The sequence below is a fragment of the Acomys russatus genome, chromosome 6 (assembly GCF_903995435.1).
Source record: "Acomys russatus chromosome 6, mAcoRus1.1, whole genome shotgun sequence".
NCBI classification, from domain to species: domain Eukaryota; kingdom Metazoa; phylum Chordata; class Mammalia; order Rodentia; family Muridae; genus Acomys; species Acomys russatus.
Genome location: NC_067142.1, coordinates 73,376,509 through 73,397,276, shown reverse-complemented (window position 1 = coordinate 73,397,276; position 20,768 = coordinate 73,376,509). Strand labels below are relative to the sequence as shown.

Below are 20,768 nucleotides of genomic sequence, written 5' to 3'. Positions count from 1 at the left end.
GCAATAAAACAAAACAAAAAGCAAAAACACCCCTCCAATTAGCTATAGCTGGTCCAGTGTTTCCAGGCCAGCTAATAGTCATTGCTGGTAAAGAGAATTCCCCTGAGCTCCACATGGCAACGTTGCTATCTGAATTGTTGGTTGTGCATGGGACACAGGTAACCAAGAGAACAGAGAGTGACTTTGAGGGAAATCTGTGCTTAGCACTTCCAAAATGCTCCTGAATATCACCGTTTCTCGATGCTTTATCTAAAAGGCCAAATATAATCAGTGCTTGTGTTTAGGAGTCATCATTGCAGATTGGAAAAGAGAGCTACAGCCCTAAGCCACAGGGAGGGGCACAAAGGGTTAAAGCAGCTCTGAGCAGAGAGATGGGATTTTGATTTCAGCAACTATTTAACAATCTGAAGAAGACATATCTTGCTTTTAAGGGTGCATGCCAATGATGTCACATCCCTAATGATACATTTCAGCTCACTGAAGCATTAGGAAGGTCGGAAAATACTTTCCATTTGATGCAAATCAGTAACAGGCAAGGACAGTGGCCTCCAGTGGGTTAGGCACCAAGACAAACTTGTCAATCCATGCAGCGTTGGACTTCCTATTTCTTTTATAAAACCTTGCCATCAAACCCATTCAAACGTGACAATTATAGCAAGTTATGCTTAGCTTTCAGCCACCCCTGAGGCAGAAACATAGGAAATAAGACACTGGGAAGGTGAGCGTAAAACAGAGCTGCCGCTCTCTTGACATTAGTGATTCTAATTGTGCTAAGATTGATAAAAGGTGGGTTATGGACTAGGGCTGATAAAACATCCTGTCCTGGCCTTGTAACACATCTTATAGTGCCCTTTGGTTAACCGAAACAGTGGCATTTATCCCAGAGAGAATTCCTCATATTACCTCATGGTTTTATTCCACAAGTCCCGGTGCTAATTGGGAATTGCAGGTATTCCAAGAAGCTCCAAGACCAGCCCTCATCACAAGAAAGATTGCTAGCTTTTCAAAAGTCCATTTATAAGAATCCTCTTTACACATGTGCATGCGCGCACGCGCGAGCACGCGCGCACTCACACACACACACACACACACAAAACTTACCATCTTCATTTACCTAAAAATACAGAGCTAGTAGATTTGAGGTGAAAAGTAACAAAACAGGGGAAGAAGATGAAGACAGTCTTAGTTTGAATTCAAAGTCTGAGCTTCGGTTTTCATTCTGAAGCTCCAACCCATGTCTTTTCCCCACAGATGGGCACTCAAGTCGTTGCTCCTTCCTGTGCCTTAGTTTCCTTACACACAAGGTGTAGTGGGTCTGATGAGTGGCTATTATGAAGAGCCTGAATGTAAATAGTAAATGTTGTTTGATGGGGTGCAAGCCTTGGGCACTGTCACCTTTCTGGCATCACATGGAGATTGGCCTCCAGGACAACTCATGCTTAGAGAAGAAGTGGACATGGCCAGGAGCATGGAGTCTCTTCAGTTGCAAGTGCTTGGCCTTACTGTATCATTCCCTCAGCTCCCTTTCAGGATGGGGCCCCATAGTGTCCCACGTGCACCCAAGGCTTCACGGCACTAAAGGGAATTACGTAGAGCTTTTCAACACATCCCCCCCCCCCCCCCCGTCAAGAAACTTATAATTTACTGAGTGATGCTGCAAAACAGCCTTCACTGGAAATGCAGGATCTAAATTCCAGCTTGGCTTGCCCATACACATTTCTTGGGGTGATGGTGGCGGAGATCCATGCCTGAAATTTTCAGAAGACCCAGTTCCTCATCTGAAAGTCTGCACAGAAGGTTAAGTGAATCTGAAAATTCACACTCTCTGTGAAGAAACTGGCTGTACAATTCTCTTTCCCTTTATGCACCAGGAAAGCTACAGCGGGAGAGCTAGGACGCATGACAGTACATCGGGCTATTTCTCCTCAGTAGCCTTGAGGTGTTCTCACCCAGTCTGCACTGTGAAAATATCTGAGACCAGAAAATAAGGTCTTCATTGATAGTATTAGTCTGTCATACCAGAATTCATGGAAATATGCCCACCCTTCTAGCCCACCTAATAGAGAAGACCACAGAAAACGACGCCCACACAACTCCACCAGTCGAATTAAAGGCCGCATATTACTCAGGAAGAATACAGATCACACCATAGCTACTCATGGGGCATTTAACAGAGAGCTTTCTCCTAAGAGGTCTCCTCCCACTTGCAAGAAAATGCCGGAATGTAAGAGTAGCCTGGATATGCTGGAAAAAAGTTTCTATGACTTTAGGTCCTGTGTGTGTGCGTGCGTGCGTCCATGCACGCCTAGTTCCCTGGGCGCTAGCCTCCTACCAGGGCTTAGTGACATAGCCTCTGTGCAGCCCAGAGGTTGGCACATCTTAGAGCTGGGTGGAAGCCTCAATCCATGCGAGACCTCTCTGCCCTTCCCCCCTGCCATACACACACACACACACACACACACACACACACACACACACACACCACACAAAGGTTAAAGAACCAGGGCAACTTCCCCACACTTCCATCCTCTGGAGACAGGCTGGAGAAAGGGTCAAACCCAAAGAGGCAGAGAGAATACGGGAAACAACCACCCAACCCATCACAACTCTGTGGCTTCAGCTGAAGCAACCAAAACCAACGTAGCGTGGAAAAGCATAATTGCAATTAGCGAGTGGAAGGTCACATGGGTTTATTTCCCGGAAGAGCTAACAATTTAATTTATAGAGCTGTATCAGGTGAGGCAGAGTGATGGATGGGCATTAATTATGCAGCCAGGCCCACCTCTTCTTTTTCCTCAACTGTACACCAAAAATAGGAGCAGTATCACAATTGATTTTTCCTGTCATTCGTACTGAAAATGGAATAGTGATGGTGAGTGACTGCTGGGATCCAGAATTTCCCATCCTATCTGAATTTTTTATTTTTATATATATATATACATATATATATATATATATATATATATGCTTGAAATGAATTTTAAAGACAGACTCCCGTCTTTGCTCTTCTCCCTGATAAAGAGCTTTAGGGTGGGGGAAGGGCAGACATGGTAATGAGGAATCGGTGAGATAATTTGTATGTGTTTAAATGACCTGGACCTTCCTGGGCTGGAAGGCAGGAGGATTTTCTCCTTGGTCAGACCTGAGATCACTTCCTGACGCTGTGCTTGCAGTTTCTCCTTGTTAAATAAACGAGTCATAGCTACATTAGCACCTTTGGGAAAGTCTTACTTTAATTTAAATACATCTCATTGCTAACCTCCCATTGTATTCAGGACATGAACTGGACAGGGTTGGTCTCTTCTGTAGAGTGTCGCAAGGGTCCAGTAATTGAAGGACTTGTACCCTGAAGCTGTCGGTAAATGCACAAAGGGCCAGAGTGCTGACAAACACACTCATGGCAGTCCTTCCTTTTCTGTGTTATTAGTTTGCATATAAAACAAAGAAAGTCTTAGAGTTGAAACTAAAAAGAGACAACACAGGACTTGGTGACATGAGCCGTGTGTGTGTGTGTGTGTGTGTGTGTGTGTGTGTGTGTGTGTGTGTCTGTCTGTCTGTCTGTCTGTCTGTCTGTGTACCTGTCTGTCTGTGTCTGTGTTATCAGAGGTCAAAGTAAGCCCTCACTGAGTTTGGACAGTGGAGAACAAAGCGACAGCTCCAGCCTTTGGTGCCCTAGGAGGCTCACAGTTCCACACCTACACCAGTTTGCCCATCTTTGGCTGGCATTGCTCCATGGGGAAGACCGTGAGGCCGTACAGGGTCACAGCGAGTGGCCATGAGTAGCAATGGACGTTCATTCTGAATGAACCTCATATAGCCTACCCCCTACCAAATGAGGCTAGGTGGGCACAGGATGACACAGTAACCCCTCTCCCTTTTTTATAGTGGGTACTTGCACAGAGGCTGGGGCTGAGCATGAGCCCCCTTGTCATAAGTGCCTACGCCGAGATGAGCATCTGCCTTCCTGCCCCATGTCCGGCCTCCATCAGTGGCCCTACTGTGAAGTCTCCTTAGCTACTTGGCTAGTGACTCCAGCACAGCGAGCCCCCTGACGTGTCCTTCCCCCGCCCCGCCCTGTTTCCTACAATTCCACCTCATATTTGCTCATCCAGTTTCTTTATGCTCCTTTCAAACCCTGTGCAATTTCTTCCCTTGCTTTTGGACTCCACTCCAGGAAGTTCTAATTCTTGCAAAATGCATTAGGGGATGGAGATGCCAGGTATTAGCCACAGATTGTCACTTTTTGGAGACATTTCTGGAGACTGCCAGAAAAAAAGAAGCCTCATCTCCCCTTCATGCCTCACACACCTCCCCTCAGTCATTCACTTGGGAAGGGAAGAAGCAATTAAACTCCAGGTGGACTGTCGCCAGTCCAGCATGACAGCAGCCATTCTTGTCCTTGCCTTTAAATGTAGCTATGGAGCCAGAAACACAAGAGTTACACAGACCACAGACTTTCCTCTAGAAACTTGTAACCCCAAATGAAGAGCTAACATTATGCCGTGACACACTAACAAATGAACCTTAAACACGGCCATTAATTAATTGTGCAAACAGATTGTACAGGGAGAGCTTACTGACTTAGGGGAGAAGGAGCCATTCTCAAACAGATTACAATTACATTTGCATATAAGCCAAATCAGTGAAATATAAACGGGGGCTAAGCTGCTCTGATCCACTTGCTCACTTGTATCTGCCCATTAAGATGGTCTCTACAGTGCCCGTGACTAGTAGTTAGTCTTTGTACATCTGGAGACGCACAGCCATGTGAAGTCAGTAATTCTGACATTCCCTTAAGTCAGGGTCCCTCGTATTGGTCGGAATCAGCGCCATTTCTTTGATTGCCTGGAAGAAGACACTGGGTGTAAGTGCTATGAGGACAAGCACTCATCTCTGCACATCACTGCAGCACCTGACACACAGTAGGTGCTCAAGAAGCACCTGCTATGTGCCAGCAGCTGCTCCGAGAGCTGAAGACCCAAAGATGGCATCCCAGAGGCCCAAGGTCAGGCTTGGAACATGAAGTAGTTTTAGGCCATTCAATTAAGTTCATTTACATGAAACATATAAATAGCATCAATTATTTATGCTATATACTAAGCTAGACTATGTTTATTTGAGATATTAAAATGTAAATCATTTCAACAGATGGATGGATGAAGCTTTTCCCACACGAGTAAAGAGCTGCAGTTCCTAAATACAGCGCAACATCCAGGGAAAAAGAGAAAACCCACGAAGGAGTGGGTATGTGGGACGGTGGCCTCGCCGTGGTTCTGACATAGCAAGTATATTCCTACCACCACCTCTCAGAGGACATAGTCCCTCCAACCATCACTTTTCTCACTGTTCTCTAAGGGTTGGCACAAGCAAAGGAAGGGCTCAGCTGTCCCGTGACCACTGATCAGATAGAAGCCGTACCATCTCTCCTGTGTGACCCACAGGCTGATGCCCATGACGTTTCCATCGCGAACTCGGGTCTTTGGTTGTATTTCTTAATTGCAAATGGGGGAGATAGATAATACCTTTACTATCAAATGCTAAATGTATGGTTTGCTAACCAGGGATGGACATGTATTGGAAGGCCCCCTACACACAGATGCCACACCCAGTGAAATTCAGATTATCGCTGTCCTCTTGGACATCCAGATTGTTCTTTGTTGTTGTTTGTTTTGTTTATTTTTTATTTTTTGTTTTTGCAAGTGCTTGGTCACTGCTGGCCATAAGAATTCTCCACTGTTCTGCTCCTGCCTTAGTGCCCTGGCACCTGACCTTAGTGCCCTGGCACCTGTGTCTTGGGATTCGAGGGAGGACTTTAGGGATGTAGACAAAGGGCACAGGGGGCCTTACACAGAAGGCTTAAACATAGGCCCACCTCAAGAAACATCCACATAGACCATGTCATCCAGGGTGAGAGATGAAGGCAGCATTTCTGGTATGTTCTGCTATATGTGTCCTAGATGGGGCCACAGTGGAATAGCTGAGTACATTGGGATGGCCAAGCTTCTGGCACATTTTCCTAAGAGATGCCATGTAAGCATTTATAGGCAAGGAAGGGTAAGATGTTAATTGGATGCAAGAGCAAAGAGAGGGGTAGCAGCAGGATGTCGCCTTGCCCACTTGGCAAACTACTAACATTTCAGTCCCAACATGTAAACAAAATAAATGTCCTTGCACATCTAAACATGCCTGTGATGGGACACCGTACAGTGTATGTGTGTTTCCCACAACTAAAGAAGGAAAGCCTTACACTCACTTGGACCCACAGCCCTTAGTAGTTCATTTCTTGGCCACCATGTCTCCAGTATAGACAGCATGGCCCTTTCTCAGTGGTTTGAGCCCTCAGCCTCCCTTTCTGGGGGAGACATCCTGGGCCATTCTGCTTTCTCCACTGCTTCCACATGCTGTGAGGATGGGTCAGCCCCCACAGACCATTGCCTAAGGCCTGTCTTTGCCCCTGGATCTGGACATTTTCTCAGTTGACACTCATTTACCAAGAAACGCCATGGAACATTCCAGAACTGGGTGCTCTATCTAACCTCATTTTAAAAGCAATTCATTTTGGGGAAATGCATCATGAAGTAGGGGCTTTGCAGTGGGATGGCGGCACCGGGAATGCAGAATGGAAAGATGAGAACGAAAGACAAGATGCAGGGTCGATTGGGAGGGGCCATGGTCATCTGGAGATCATAGACTGGGGCGTAACCAAGTTTTGGTGTCAAAAGGACAAGAACTAGTAAAATCACCATCTCTGCACTTGGCTCTGCTTTCTTCAGCACAGCCGGCTGCTTTCTGCCACAAAGCCCAAAGCCAAAGTCAAGTTTCACGTTCTGTGTATATCTGTACTCGGACAAACACAGTGAATAGAATCACTTTATCGCCCCAGCTACGTGTTTTTATAAGCCCCAGCTTGTTTCCCCCGCTGAAGATGAAGGTGTAAATTACTTTACCCAGATGTTTATCTTGGAAGGGAAAGAGTTAAGGGTTGACATTTAGAAATGAAGTTATCACGTGTGGGGCCCAGCAAAGACTTCCTTTGCGTCTTTCTAAGTCCTCCTGGCAACTCCAAATTGCATTTCTTGGCTTGAAATGTTCCCTAGAATTCATACTGGTGGTCTGGTTCAGATGCAGAAGTCACCCCTTTGCTGAAGGGGACAAAGATTCAGAAAAGCCACAGGGAAAATTACAGAGTACCTCCATCTTGTTCCCTGGGCCCCCTGCCTCTGCTTCCAGCTTTTCCGACTCTCTGTTTTTGAGATGGCCGTGGTTCTGTTCAACAAAACAGAGCCGTTTCCCCTCCCCACCCAAATCAAAGCAGACCCCCAACTTAATGCTCTACTCAACTTGTGTGACCATGGAGACTTTACAGTGTCTAGTTCACAAGACAGTTTATGAACAGCAGAAATGAACAGACCTTGTCGTTCTGGGTCACGTTTCCACATAAAGCGCCACTAAAGCATCACGCACAGTAGGAGAAGAGCACAGATAATATCTAACTACAGCAATGTACCGCAGTCAAAGTTATTCTGAGCTTCTTTGTTGTTTATTTCTGGGTTTTTCTATAACTGTTTTCTGTCAGAGGTTGACCCTGGATGAATAAAATCATAGAAAGTGGCAACACTTCTACCTCCAAACCACCGTCACTTGTGTCTCTCTCTTTTTTTTTCTTAGTAAACGAAAGCCCACAGCATAGGCAGCAGCTGGTACCTACCTTGCCCATGCCAGGAGTGTCCTTCACCTTGTTGACAGCCCTCAGGAGACAGGGTGGGGCCGGGGGTGGCGAGGTCTGCAGGATCCCGCTGAAGCTGGTAGCGAAGAGGGGAGCCTCTGCAACAGATGGAGTCGCTGGCCGGTGCTTCTTCTTCTTTGATGACAGATTTAACTTCTGGGCAGCTCTGCACAGGGACAATAAGGAGGAGATGGTGGTACAGTCAGATGCACTGACTCTCTACTTTCCCCTTTCCCTTCAAGATCCCCCCTTTAATTATCCCTCTGCCTTCATTCTCAGTACCCTGTAGCCCTCTGCTACAGCACAAGGAACTCAATTAAAAAGCTATGTAATCATTGGGACAGGAGAAAGGAGCTATAAAATCACATGGCCCTGAGATTTCAAGTTACAAAGACTTGTTTGTTCCTCACAACACTCAGACTGTGTGTGAATGAAGCCAGTCATCTTTGGGGACACATAGTACCTAGTCCGTCAATCACCCTCAATTGCTCTGGCATAAGCCCAACTGTGAAGAACCATATGAGCTCATTTAAAAACTTTGACACCTTGTAAAACCCAAGCCAGTCTGATGAAGAGCCTGGTGGTGACCAATTGGGGGAATTCCCTGGCTGTGGAAGCAAAATACAAACCTCGGTGTGGAGAGGCATAAAGCACACTAGTACGAGAAACATACAGCAAGTCAGAATACCCCCTACAATGAGGTACAGTACATGTGACTACTGTCTCTTCTGGTGGATAACAGGTTTTGGTGTAGGGCAGTCTTCAAGTATAAAATGCTATTTATGGGCAAGTACAAGGAAGGAGGGGGGGGGTCAAGGTAACAAAGCAGGACAGAGGGCACAGATGGAGACAAATGGTAGGGTGCAGTTGTCAGCACCATTAATAATACTGGCTGTTCACACCACACCATCCATCATTCATAATACTGGCTGTTCACACCACATCGTCCATCACTCAAGTGCACTGTAACACTTAGGGCATGGTAATCCCGCTATAGAAAAGACAGAAAGCAAAGAGTGGTGTGAGACAAAGGCACTTCACACATTCTATTAGACTTATTTCTTAATTGATTCTTGGCGTATTACACCTTATCTTATCTTTCTAAATAAATGTATATATAGAGTTTGGAATATACTCACCATATAAGACTACCCCTCTCCCAACACACACCCTACGCAGCAGACTCCGGCTGCAAACTCTATATTTTAACTGGAAAAGTTAAAGTTAGTTAAAGTTGGAGGTCATCTTATACACTGGAAAATATGGTACATATTTTTGATGAAGGAGGGATGAGAAGACAGTCTTACTATGTAGCCTGACTGGTCTTTAATTGTATGTGTGTGTGTGTGTGTGTGTGTGTGTGTGTGTGTGTGTGTTGTGCATATGTGTGTATGTAGGTTTTCATGTGTGTGAACACACATGTATGTGAAGGCCAAAGATTGATATCAGGAATTACCCTCCATAGACCTTCTACCTTTTTCATTGAGGCAGTTGCTCGATCAAACCCAGAGCCCATACGTATGGCTAGCTCCAGGGGAGGGGGCCATTTCTATCTTCCCTGGCTAGAATGACAGGTGGCTTACTACATCTGACATTTACACAGGTTCTTGGAATCTTGACTTTGGTTCTAAGACTTGTACTACAGGGATTTTAACCCCTGATCCATCTCCCCAGTCCCTGAGAGCAAATTCTTGATCCTCCTGCCTCAGTTTCTAAGTGCTTGGATAACAGGCTTACACCTCCATAGTCAGCTCACACCAGACTCTCCTAAGAATTTTACTTTCCTTGTAAAATGATTTAAACACTTGAGTTTCTCCTCACAACAGTGATTCTCAATCTGTGGGTTGTGACCCTCTTGGCAAACCTGTCTCCAAAGATATTTGCATTACAATTCATAACAGTAGCAATGAAACAAGTTTATAGTTGGGAGTCACAGCATGAGGAACTGTATTAAAGGGTCACAGCATTAGGAAAAGTGAGAACCACTGCCTTAAAACAAAAGGGCCACCGTGCTTTATTCCCCAGGTCAAAACTTCACAGTTCATCCAACCTTCTTATTAATGGTGTAATGGGTCAGCAAGGGACGGGATGGGAAGACAGGAGGAGATCAGCACCGTCTCTATGTCTCCCTGGCCCAGTCTCACTTCATGGCCTGGAAAGTTGGTCTTAATTAATTTTGGGTTGTTTTTGATGAATCCCTAGATCTACAGAACTATGCACAACTATATAAAAACATAGCAAGAGGCTTTGTCACTTCAAAAGCTTACCTCTTCCCAGCTGCAAAACTGAGGCTCAATTCTAAGGCTAGTGAAATGTCAAGGGAAAGGGTACACCAGGAGTAAGAATTAAATGGAAAGAGAACTCCAGGTGCCAAACTTGGGGAACACTGAAATCACTCTACTGTGGGACAGTGGGAAACAGAGGACTCTGGAGGGCTTTTCTGTGATGCCTTCTCTCCCAATCAGTGAAAGGGGAAAAAAATTGGCCTATCACCCCTACCACCATTCTTTTTTTTGCACAGTTCCATGACCCTTCTTCCTAGTGGTTTCCTCTAAAGTGGAGGGTAGAGGGATCAGTCTTACACTAGTCCAGTGTTTCTCTTACTGGTCCCTGATATTCACTTCCTGAGTGACCTGCAGCTCAGAGGAGGTATGTAGAGGTAGTGACATGAACCATAGTGCCGCATGCCCTGCCTCACCTCATCTGTCCTCGCTGTTCCAAAACCAGGCTGTCTCCTTCTCAGGGAGCTAGGCTGTGTGTGTGTATGTGTGTGTGTGTGTGTGTGTGTGTGTGTGTGTGTGTGTGTGTGTGTGTGCGCGTGCGTGCGTGCGTCTGTCTGTCTGTCTGTCTGTCTGTCTGTCTATGTGTGGGCATCAAAGTTGGTGCTTATTTGCTTATATTAAGGATTCTTTGCCAAGTGGAACAAAGACTGGCCATGGCTATGGCCAGCCCCTGGCCACCAGTACCTGGGGCAGGGCTGGTGCCAAGGAACAGCTTGGAAGATGTGTCTCTGCCACCTATGCCCATGTCTCATAGGCTTCCTTGTATCTAAAGTCCACATGGGATGACACTCAGAGGTATCCCCACCCCATGGCATCCCACTGACATTCTCCATTAGATCCATCCGCACAGTGCACAAGCACTCAGTTCTTCCTGTCTTAGAAAGACAGAGGCCACGTGACACTTTTCCTGCTAGCTGCAGTGCTGTCCTCACTCATTTGGTCCAAACTCTCAGCAAGTGCCACCTGTCACCTTCTCATCCAAGCCCTCTCCTCCCATTCTCATTTCAGTTAGGCATCTCTCCCCAATCCTCTGAAACTGCCCCGATAGGTTACCAATAACTGCGACAGCTGTCATGGTCTCAGCCCCAATCTGGATCTGCCAGAGCCAAGAATGCATCCTTCCTCCTTGCTCCCCATGCTTGCTTCCAGGACACCCCATTTTCTTCCACTGCCCTGCTCACAGGGGATGCAGGGCTCAGCTCCTGCTTCTGCCTGCAGTCCCTGGTGTTGGCTTTGGGGCTCACACCCACAGCCTGCCTCCCAGAGGGTTCTGTCCAGCTTACCCTGTGAGTTCCCGACTTTTTTTTACCTAAATGCCTCTTCAGTCATCCCACTTTCATATTCACTAACCATCTCTAACTCACTGTCCTTAAGACTAAAGGGCTTATCTCCTTATGCACAGCTCTTATGTCTTCACCCCTCCCTGTCTCAGAGTGAAAGAGCCCCATGCTTCATGCACCCAGACCTCATCTCACACAATGCATCTAATCCACCACAAACTTGGCTCCATATAGTTAAAACTAGACCCAAGACACTTTCACTGCCTCAGACTCTCATGTTTCCTATCTCACCCACTACACACTGCCCTTTTTTGATTATTAGGCAACAAACATTAAAATTAGGCCAGCCACACCAGTCCCCCAGTGCATTTCTACCTCCCATTCCTAGCCCTGCCCCAGGGATACAAGCATGTGGACCACTCCCTCAACTCCTTTAAATCTGGGTTTAAATGGTACTTTACCCCCACACATTTACCCTACCCACCACAGAAGATGGTATCACATAAAGATGCTTCTGTCAATACCTTCTTACAACCTGACACTGACACTCCACTGGTGACAGGTAGGTCTGTGGTCCTCCTCCTGGACCCGAGAGGAAATGGAAAGCTGCCTTGGCCCACAAAGCATGATGGAAGAGCTGTTGTGTGACTTTCAAGGTTGAGTTACCAAATACAACGTGGGTTTTGTAAAGGCTATGAGGAAGCCCAGGTCACGTGGACAGGGTCTTGTGGGCTCTAGATGGCAGACTCATGAGTAAATTGTCCTTTAGATGATTCCTGTCACATTTTCCATTTCAGATATCATGGAGTGGACAGAAGTCTCACCTGTCATATTGTGTCTGAATTTCTGACCCTAGAAAGCATGGAAGCTGTTAATAAAGGATCGTTGTCATGAGGAGCCACTGAATTAAGGGTGACTGTAACAGTCACAGGAAGAGACTTGCTTGCTCTCTGTTGAATGGCTCTTTCCTTAGGATTGACGCCTTCCTCCTCTTGCAGGGAGAGACAGGCTCACAAAGCTCAAGGAACTCACAAGAGTCATGCCATGAGAGCCATCCCAGGGTTACCCAGGCTGATGGAGAGACTTCATGCCATGAGACTCGTCCCATGGTTACCCAGACCATACACAGCCGATGGAGAGACTTCATGCCATGAGAGCCATCCCAGGGTTACCCAGACCATACATAGCCAATGGAGAGACTTCATGGCATGAGACCTGTCCCAGGGTTACCCAGGCTGTACACAGCTGATGGAGAGGCTTCATAGCACTGTCTGCAAATCATATGAGGGATCCCAGGGATGCAGCTTTCAGAATCATCACTCATGTTGGGTGGGCTTTGCAGTGATATATCTCCCCCCAGTTAGCTATGTTCCTGTAGTGACTCCTTCCCTGTTTCCCTGTGAGTGACCCCTCACCATGCCCCTGTGAGTGACCCCTCACCATACCCCTGTGACTGACCCCCTCACCATGCCCCTGTGACTGACCCCTCACCATGTTCCAGTGAGTGACCCCTCACCATGCCCCTGTGACTGGCCCCTCACCATGCCCCTGTGACTGACCCCTCACCATGTTCCTGTGAGTGACCCTTCATCATGCCCCTGTGAATGACCCCTTCACCATGCTCTGTGAGTGACCCCTCACCATGTTCCTGTGAGTGACCCCTCACATGCTCCTGTGAGTGATCAATCCTTAACCATGCCCTTGTGAAAGACCCCTCACCATGCCCCTGTGACTGAACCCTCACCATGCTCCTGTGAGTTAACCCTCACCACGCCCCTGTGACTGAACCCTCACCATGCTCCTGTGAGTGACCCTAAGAAACTCACTGGTTTCTCAAGGTGGATTTGGGTGGAATTGTTTCTTTGGAGGTGAGTAGAAATAGATGGCTCAGGAAAAGCACCTCAACAACCTAAAGCCCTAAGTCCTGTTATCTGATCATTGTCAGACAAGATCCTGACCTTCCAATACAGCACATGGTTTACTTAGCATTTTGCTTATTATTTCTTAACCTTATAGATCAAAAACCTCAACAGGCAAAGTCAAGAAGCACAAAAGTGTTAGTTGGATGACTGAATGACTAAAAGAAATTGGTGTTACCCTGGAGAAGACAAAACTGAAGAAAAAGGAAGGGAGGGCCTTCTAAAATTAACTAATTAATGATAAAGAAAACAATTTAGTTTCCTTTTTTTTATTTAAAAAAAAGCAGTGGGCATTGTAGAAGCAGAAGCATCACCTCTAAAAACGCTAAAGAGATGGAAGTGTCTATTAAGCAAGGATGCTAAACGTGTGTACAGACTACCCTGAATCTCAGAGGAAGAGAGGATGAGGAGACAGTACTCCGGGATGCCTGTGAGGGACTGCCTAGCTTAGATGGTTGAGACAGGAAGACTCATATTAGCCGTGGGTGGCGTCATCCTACGGGGTTGGGGTCTTGGGCCTATCACTAGCATTCATCTGCTTCCTGCCTGCAGAGGCAACATGACCAGCCGCCTCCTGCTCCTGGCACCATGACTCCCCTGCCACAGCAGACAGGCCATACCTTTTGCCAATTACTTTGATTGTGGTATTTTTGTCATGGCAATAAGAAAAGTGACTAATATAGATACTAAGTAGGTAATAGGAAATTACTTAAATTCTGACTGTGTGTTCACACGGTGCCTGGCACATCCTTGTTTTTATTATCATCATCAATATCACTTTGTTTTTAAGACTTTTTTTTTCCATAGTAAGACTCATAATAAAAAATACTGTCTGCTTGTATAGGCTCATTTAGGAAATTAAGAAAAAGTGTTATGAAGAGTTTAGTGCACACAATGGATGGCACTTCAGTGAGGTATATAATAAATGCTGGAGCTAAGACTGACTCCAGGTCAGGGAACCTCATGTCCCACCATTAAATAGGTATTTGCTGTTATTCAGCAAAACATACCAGAGCAAAACACTAGGCGGCACATAAAAGCTTCTAAAAGTGAGAGAGCACATTCTTGATAAAGTACCTTCATAAAATATGGAGTATTTTTGTCACTGAAAGTGTCCAAATGATGGGTAGAAATGACTTAGAAGGAATATCAGAGAGCCACATATGCGGTGGGGAGGCAGGAGGTTTGGGGACTGACAGGAAAGACTGCTACCATCTCCCATCCACTTAGGAAACCCTCTTTGGCTACCACTCAGAAAAAAAACTAGATTCGGTTAAAGGTAATTATTTGAGGAATAAAATTTAAGTCATTTTCTTCTTCATATTAGAAAATTTTCATAAGTTTGAAGAGGATGCATGTCCCTTATAGTGGCTATAATTCCACAGCGGCATTTCATTCTGACGTCATGCTAACCAGCTCTCCGATCCATCTCACACATTGCAATGCTGTGGAGGCCAGCTCTCTCTGTAGAGCGACACACAGATAGGAGAAGGTTAAAGTTTAGAAATCGCTCACGTATAATGGCATTGTTCAGGGACATAAAAGGAGAGGTGGTCACAAAGAATTGAAAAGGTTGACATTCTGCTTAGAAGTGTATGTATGTATGTATGTATGTACGTATGTACGTATGTACGTATGTACGTATGTATGTATGTATGTATGTATGTATGTATGTATATTCACATTTTCAAATAGCAAATTAACCTAAAAGGCCATATTTACCTGTCTTGTTCCTATAAAAGACAGCATGACGCATTTCCTGAAGCTCCTCATCTCAGTACACGTCTTTAACTATCCATTAACTTCGTGCACCTCCCAGTGCTTATTTCAAGGGAAAAGATTGCCTCCCTAGCAGGATGAAATTAATATTTACTGAGCCCGTGTCGAGAAAGTGGGACCGTGCTAACACCGGCATGGTGAGACAAGGACGCATGCGCACTGGGCATGGCTCCTCCCTCTGGGCTCTCCATCCTTCCTTGCCACCTCTTTACTCGCCTACCACATCAACGTGGATTTAGAAATCAGCTTAGAAACGATGTGACCTCCATGCAATGGTTTCCTACACTCATTAGCCAGGTCCATTCAGAGCTAAAAGCTGAAAAATGGTGTTGATACTTACAGGGCAGCTTTAACTGGTTTAAATAAAGGGGATATTTTAGACCCAAGCTGTCAATCAAAGCAGAAAATTAGGAAGGATTTTCCCCTCATTTATTACATTTATATGGTAGACTGTTTATTAGATGGCAATGCTGGATTTTCAGCAGTGTGGTGCAATTACATGGAAATCCTCCATGTATTCAAAGATAGTTAAACTGGAGCCTACTATCTTTAATGTCCAATGATCACTACACTATAAACTTTATCATTTTTGAAAAATTAATGTTTCACAAACAGTAGAACTTTTCTTAAAGATTGGTCAGACAAATCAATCAATAGAGTCACATTTTTTTAAAATTTAGAAACTTTTCTTTGTTATTTAATTAATTTTTATTTTTCAGTTTAGCATATAAGATGCCATATGCCGTTATGGCATTTTTCAAACAACATATCCTTTAGAAGATACCTGCATCTCCCTCCCATAACCTCCCTGACAGTCTCCATTTTTAAGGACCTTTATCCTTTTATTATTTTGCCTGGAATATTTTGCTAAGCACGTCCTGAGAATCTCTCATCTTGTCTGCGGAGTAGGAAGGTTCAGAAAGGTAGGAAAATTGTTTATACAAATTAAGAGGTCATTCAAGGTCTACTCAACCCAACTCAGACAACGCATGGGTAGGGGAATCAACTGAAAAATGACAAGGCCCTCACACAACCACACTTGCTGCCCAGACAGGGACCTGACCTAAGAGTGGGACCATAGCAGCCCAGTCTCCTCCATCAGCTTGTGAAGGGCAACCCACGCTGCAATTTAGTGTGAACATGGCTGGTACCAGAAGGGCTTATGTGCCACTATGTAAATATTTCAATGCTCTAATAATGAACAGTGACATGACAGATCACAAGAGTTCTCAAGAAATCCACAGGGTCAATGACACAGTGGGAGAAGATAACAAAACAGATTATAAACAGCGAGAGAAGATGGCAAGACGTTGTGGTTCAAGGCAGACCGTCTGGAAACAGTTAAGATGCCCACCCATGTGTAACAAACACCAAGGATGCCTCATCTGGGAATAGCACCTGTTTCAAAGCATTCTGGCTGGGCTGTGAAATATTCCATAGTCGCTCTGGAGTTTCCACAATTGGGAGCGAGAGCGCCCTCCCACAGCCCCATCGCCTTTCCTAACTGGTTGTCGCCAGAGACTAAAAAAAAAAAAGAACAAAACAAAACAAAAACATGTCTGTCTTGGAGTCATTCTGATTTTCATGCAAATGATCCCTTTCATAAGTGCAGGAAGATAACTCATGACGTGACTTCAGATAAAACATTCACTGCTGGAAGGCTGACCACTACCCTCTAACCATATCACATTAAGACATCACAGGAAAACCTGTTATAACTTGAAAACGGACTGAGTTCCGCAAGTGAATGCTCAATGTTAGCCCATGGCAAGAATGGCTGTGCGGTTATTCTTCTCCTACAAATCGTCCCCACCCACCTCTTCAGCCTTATGCACCCTCATTTCCAGTGATGCTTTAAAGCAATGAGCCTTAAAAAAAGAACGATCACTGTTTGTGGTGTGGCCCTCTGCTTCTGTGTCATCGCCCTGCCTGTACCATGGACTCACTGAGGATTGTTCATCTTCTGTGGCCCCCAGATAGCTTTGTACCTTGCTGAAGGGATAGCGTAGAGCCACAGTGGCCTTCTTTATGTTTTTTTTTCAGTGGGTGTGGGTGAGTGGCAATGCCTACAGAGTGGAAGAAGAGAGAGTTGGAATCCAGGAAGTTGGGGTTGCAGGTGATTGTGACCCATCCAACATTGGTACTGGAAACCGAACTCTAGTTCTCAGGAAGACCAGTAAGTGTTCTTAACCACCTAGCCTCGTCTCCAGCCCCCACGCTGTTCTTAACAATGCATCCTTTGGACATGAAGGTCTCAAGGTTAAGTAGCCTGGAGTTCTAAGTAGCACTTAAAGCATGGGAGGTTTTATGGCTTTCTAAAGCATTGTCTTTATGTCCCCACATCCATCCTGACCTGACTCTATGAGTCAAGCAGAGAAGGTATTTGTATTGAAAATTACAAGTCTTATAAAAAAAAAAAGGAAGTGTTAATTTACCTGATTTAATCCCTGGTTCCGAAAGTAGTGGTTGTCATGCCTGGGATTAATACTTAAATAGCTATTGTCAGAATATTTTATAATGGCAATATGCACTGACACTAGTAAAAACCCTTTCTTCCCAGAAGCCCCCTGGCTGAAGATCTTTCTGTCTCTATCTGTTCAGACCCAAACGTGCTTAGTGCTAAGAAAACTGGATGTCCTCTTAACCCTTCCTGTGTCACACCTGTGCAAACCTGGCTCAACACACACATGAGAGTCGTAAATACCAGACCTAAGTATTTGGAAGTGCAAGTTACAGATCCTACCTAATGCCAGATAGAAATGGTTTTAGTTAATAAACATTACTGCTATCTTCTCTAAAAACAAGTATTAGAAAGTTGGCCAGCCATACTAAATGGAATTAATAAAACCATGTGTAGTGTTTTGAATAGGAATGCCCCCCCCCCATAGGCTCGTATATTTGAATGGTTGGTCATTAGGGAGTGGCACAACTTGAAAGAGATTAAGAGGTGTGGCTTTGTTGAAATAGGTGTGGCCTTATTGGAGGAAGTGTGTCACCTGGGAGTGGGCCTTGGAGTTTCAAAAGCTCAGGCCAGGCCCGGTGTCTCTCTCTTGTTGCTGCCTGGGGATCCAGATACAGCACTTTCAGCTCCCATGGCTGCCTGTGTGCTGCCATGCTTCCCTGCCATGAGGAGAACGGACTAAGTCTCTGAAACTGTGAGCCAGCCTCGATTAAACACTTCCTTTTATGAGTTGTCATGGTCATAGTGTCTCTTCACAGCACCAGAACACTCACTAAGACACAATGTCTCTGTAATACCATTATTCAGATTGTCTATAAATTACAAGCAAGGAACAACAAAAGACAGTCATAGGTGAACTATAGCTGCTCCTCGGAGAACGCAGTGTCTGCCTTTTCTGCTGAGAACAGTTGTTCACATAAGATGCATGTATAATCTAATCTATCACAGCATGAAGACTCCCCAAGCAAAATTAAAATTCCTTCAAGGAATAAGTATGCTCCAGATAATCTGATTTCAAAGTTCTAATGAATTTAATGATCTTCTCATTACATTGGGCTAAATCACTCATCCATATGCTAAGGCAGAGTTAAAAGGAAGATGCCCCACGATCCACCAGAAACCAGACCATGCGTCTGAAAGCCAAGGGCAGCCTTTATCTTCCTTTTCTGTTGGGCACAAAACTATGTTGGAACATAGTTACGTTGCTCACTTCTCAAGTCTTCATTATGAAAGCAATAGCGTGTTGTTGCCATTCCTCTGTATTTTGATTATGTGAAATTTAAAGCTGACACGGAGTTACACACTTCAGATACAATGTGTTGCCTGAAGCTGCAAACTGCTGTCAAGGCGTGAGAACTAGGAATGGGTAGCGTTGGCAGAGAAAACAAAGTCTAATCTATAACTCTTTGCTCAACGCCTGTAGTTTTTTGTTTTTTGTTTTTTCAGAGCAAAACTAATTAATTGTCAATGCTAGGTGACATGCTATCTGCTTTGAGGGTTTCTTGGTTAATTAAATTTGAATATAAGTTTCCTTTGCTAAAAGAAGCAATTTTCTTTCCTGAAATATTTTTATTTTTGAAATTATTTATTCCAGTTGAAATATGAAGAAATTGTTAACCAAGGTATTTCAGATGAAAACAATCTGAATGGATGGAACTGAGCTAGAAGTGGGCCAGGCTCCCAGCCTGGTCTCCGCTGCAAGGCTGGACTGCCCTAGATTCCTGGCAGCTGTTATGGATGGCTGGTACTTCAGCACCCCCACTGGAGTCTAAGAGGTTGAAATTTACATCAGCTTTGTTATGGTTAGGTTATAAAATATGGTCCCCAAAGAACTCAGCCAGAAAGCTACCATACTGCATCTCTCAGTCTATCTACCGCAAGGCAGGATGGGATGGAACTCACACAGATGACTGAAAACTATGGCAGATACATTGCACAATAAGGTGCATGTGTCAGACGCACTGGAGCAAAGGCAAAGAAGCCATCCTCTTAGGAGTGGGTAGCGCAGGTGAGACACCGTAGAGCAAAATCGGCTGTAAAAGGGGGGAGAGTCTGCAATTATCACGGTCCGTCCAGACTACTGTGTACTGCCTTCTGCAAGCCCGAGTCAGAGCTACTACAAAGGCCTATCCTTTGCTTTTCCCTACATACTTGCTTATTTGATGATTTCTACGGGGGCAGGGCAGTTAGGTGGTAAAGCAGCCTGAAGAGGTGACAGGGTGGAGGTCTGGGCGCCTGTCTCCTCGGGTGGGAAGTGGACTGAGCATGAAGCAAGTCTCTCCCACTCAGCCTCTATTGCTACATCTCATGTCTTCAGGGTCACGCTCCAGCACAGGCCTGCGCATGTGCATGTGGAACACGGACAGTGAGGGGGAGGGCGGGACAAGAAATGAAGAATTTAAACAGAAGACAAAGCAGTGGAGTCCTCACCTGTGTCCATTTCACTGCTCTCATATGCTTTTTCATGTTAGGTCTTATTACTTGTTTGCCATATAAAATAGCTACTTACTTAGTAAGTATTTTTGAAAAGGATTATCAAATGATTAGATGAAGCTATAAAGAACAGAAATCATTTGGGAACAAATAGTGAAAAATAGAGAAATCAATAAAAACAAAAAGAAGATATATTTAAAATTCCCTAGTGAATTCTAGAAAGTGGCCCAGATCAGCTTAAACTGCATAGTTGTTATCTTAGTCGACATATTACATGTGTGCAGGGGAAGTGTGCAAAATGCTGTTAATTACTTTTGTGGACATTCTTAGTTATTAGACGCTGTGGTTAAATAGTTCCCTTGTAGTCTACAGAATTTGGAGCATAATTATTATGCTATTTTATTTGTGTGTGTGTGTGTGTGTGTGTGTGTGTGTGTGTGTGTGTGTAGGTATGCATATGTCTGTGTGTAGGTGTGCATCTGTCTGTGTGCACAAATGCATATGTCTATGTGTGTAGGTGTGCATGTCCTTGCATGTAGGTGTGCATATGTCTGTAAGTGTAAGTATGTACATGTCTGTGTGTGCAAGTGTGTATATGTTTGTGTGTGCAGGTGTGTATATGTCTGTATGTGTAGGTGTGCATAGGTCTGTGTGTGCGGGTGTGCATAGCTTTGTGTTCATAAGTCTGTGTGCGCAGGTGTGCACACACATGCCTATGAAGTCTCAAGGTCAACAGTGGGTATTTTTGCTAGACTTTTCTCCACCTTTGTCTCTTGAAACAGGGTCACCGGGATAGGCTGACCAACCAGTGAGCATCAGGGATCCATCGTGTCTGCCTCTGTCCACTCCACAAGTACTGGGATTATAAGAACATGCTACAACCCCTGC

At 44.9% G+C, this 20,768-nt stretch overlaps 1 protein-coding gene across 1 annotated transcript in view; it reads right to left on the bottom strand.

The window, feature by feature from the left end:
• Kif26b (kinesin family member 26B) overlaps positions 1 to 20,768 on the bottom strand; it is a 405,568-nt gene that overhangs the window by 101,834 nt on the left and 282,966 nt on the right. Inside the window, exon 5 of the mRNA XM_051147982.1 lies at positions 7,709 to 7,892. Coding sequence (XP_051003939.1) covers positions 7,709 to 7,892 — 184 coding nt within the window. The remainder of the gene's footprint in view (positions 1 to 7,708; positions 7,893 to 20,768) is intronic.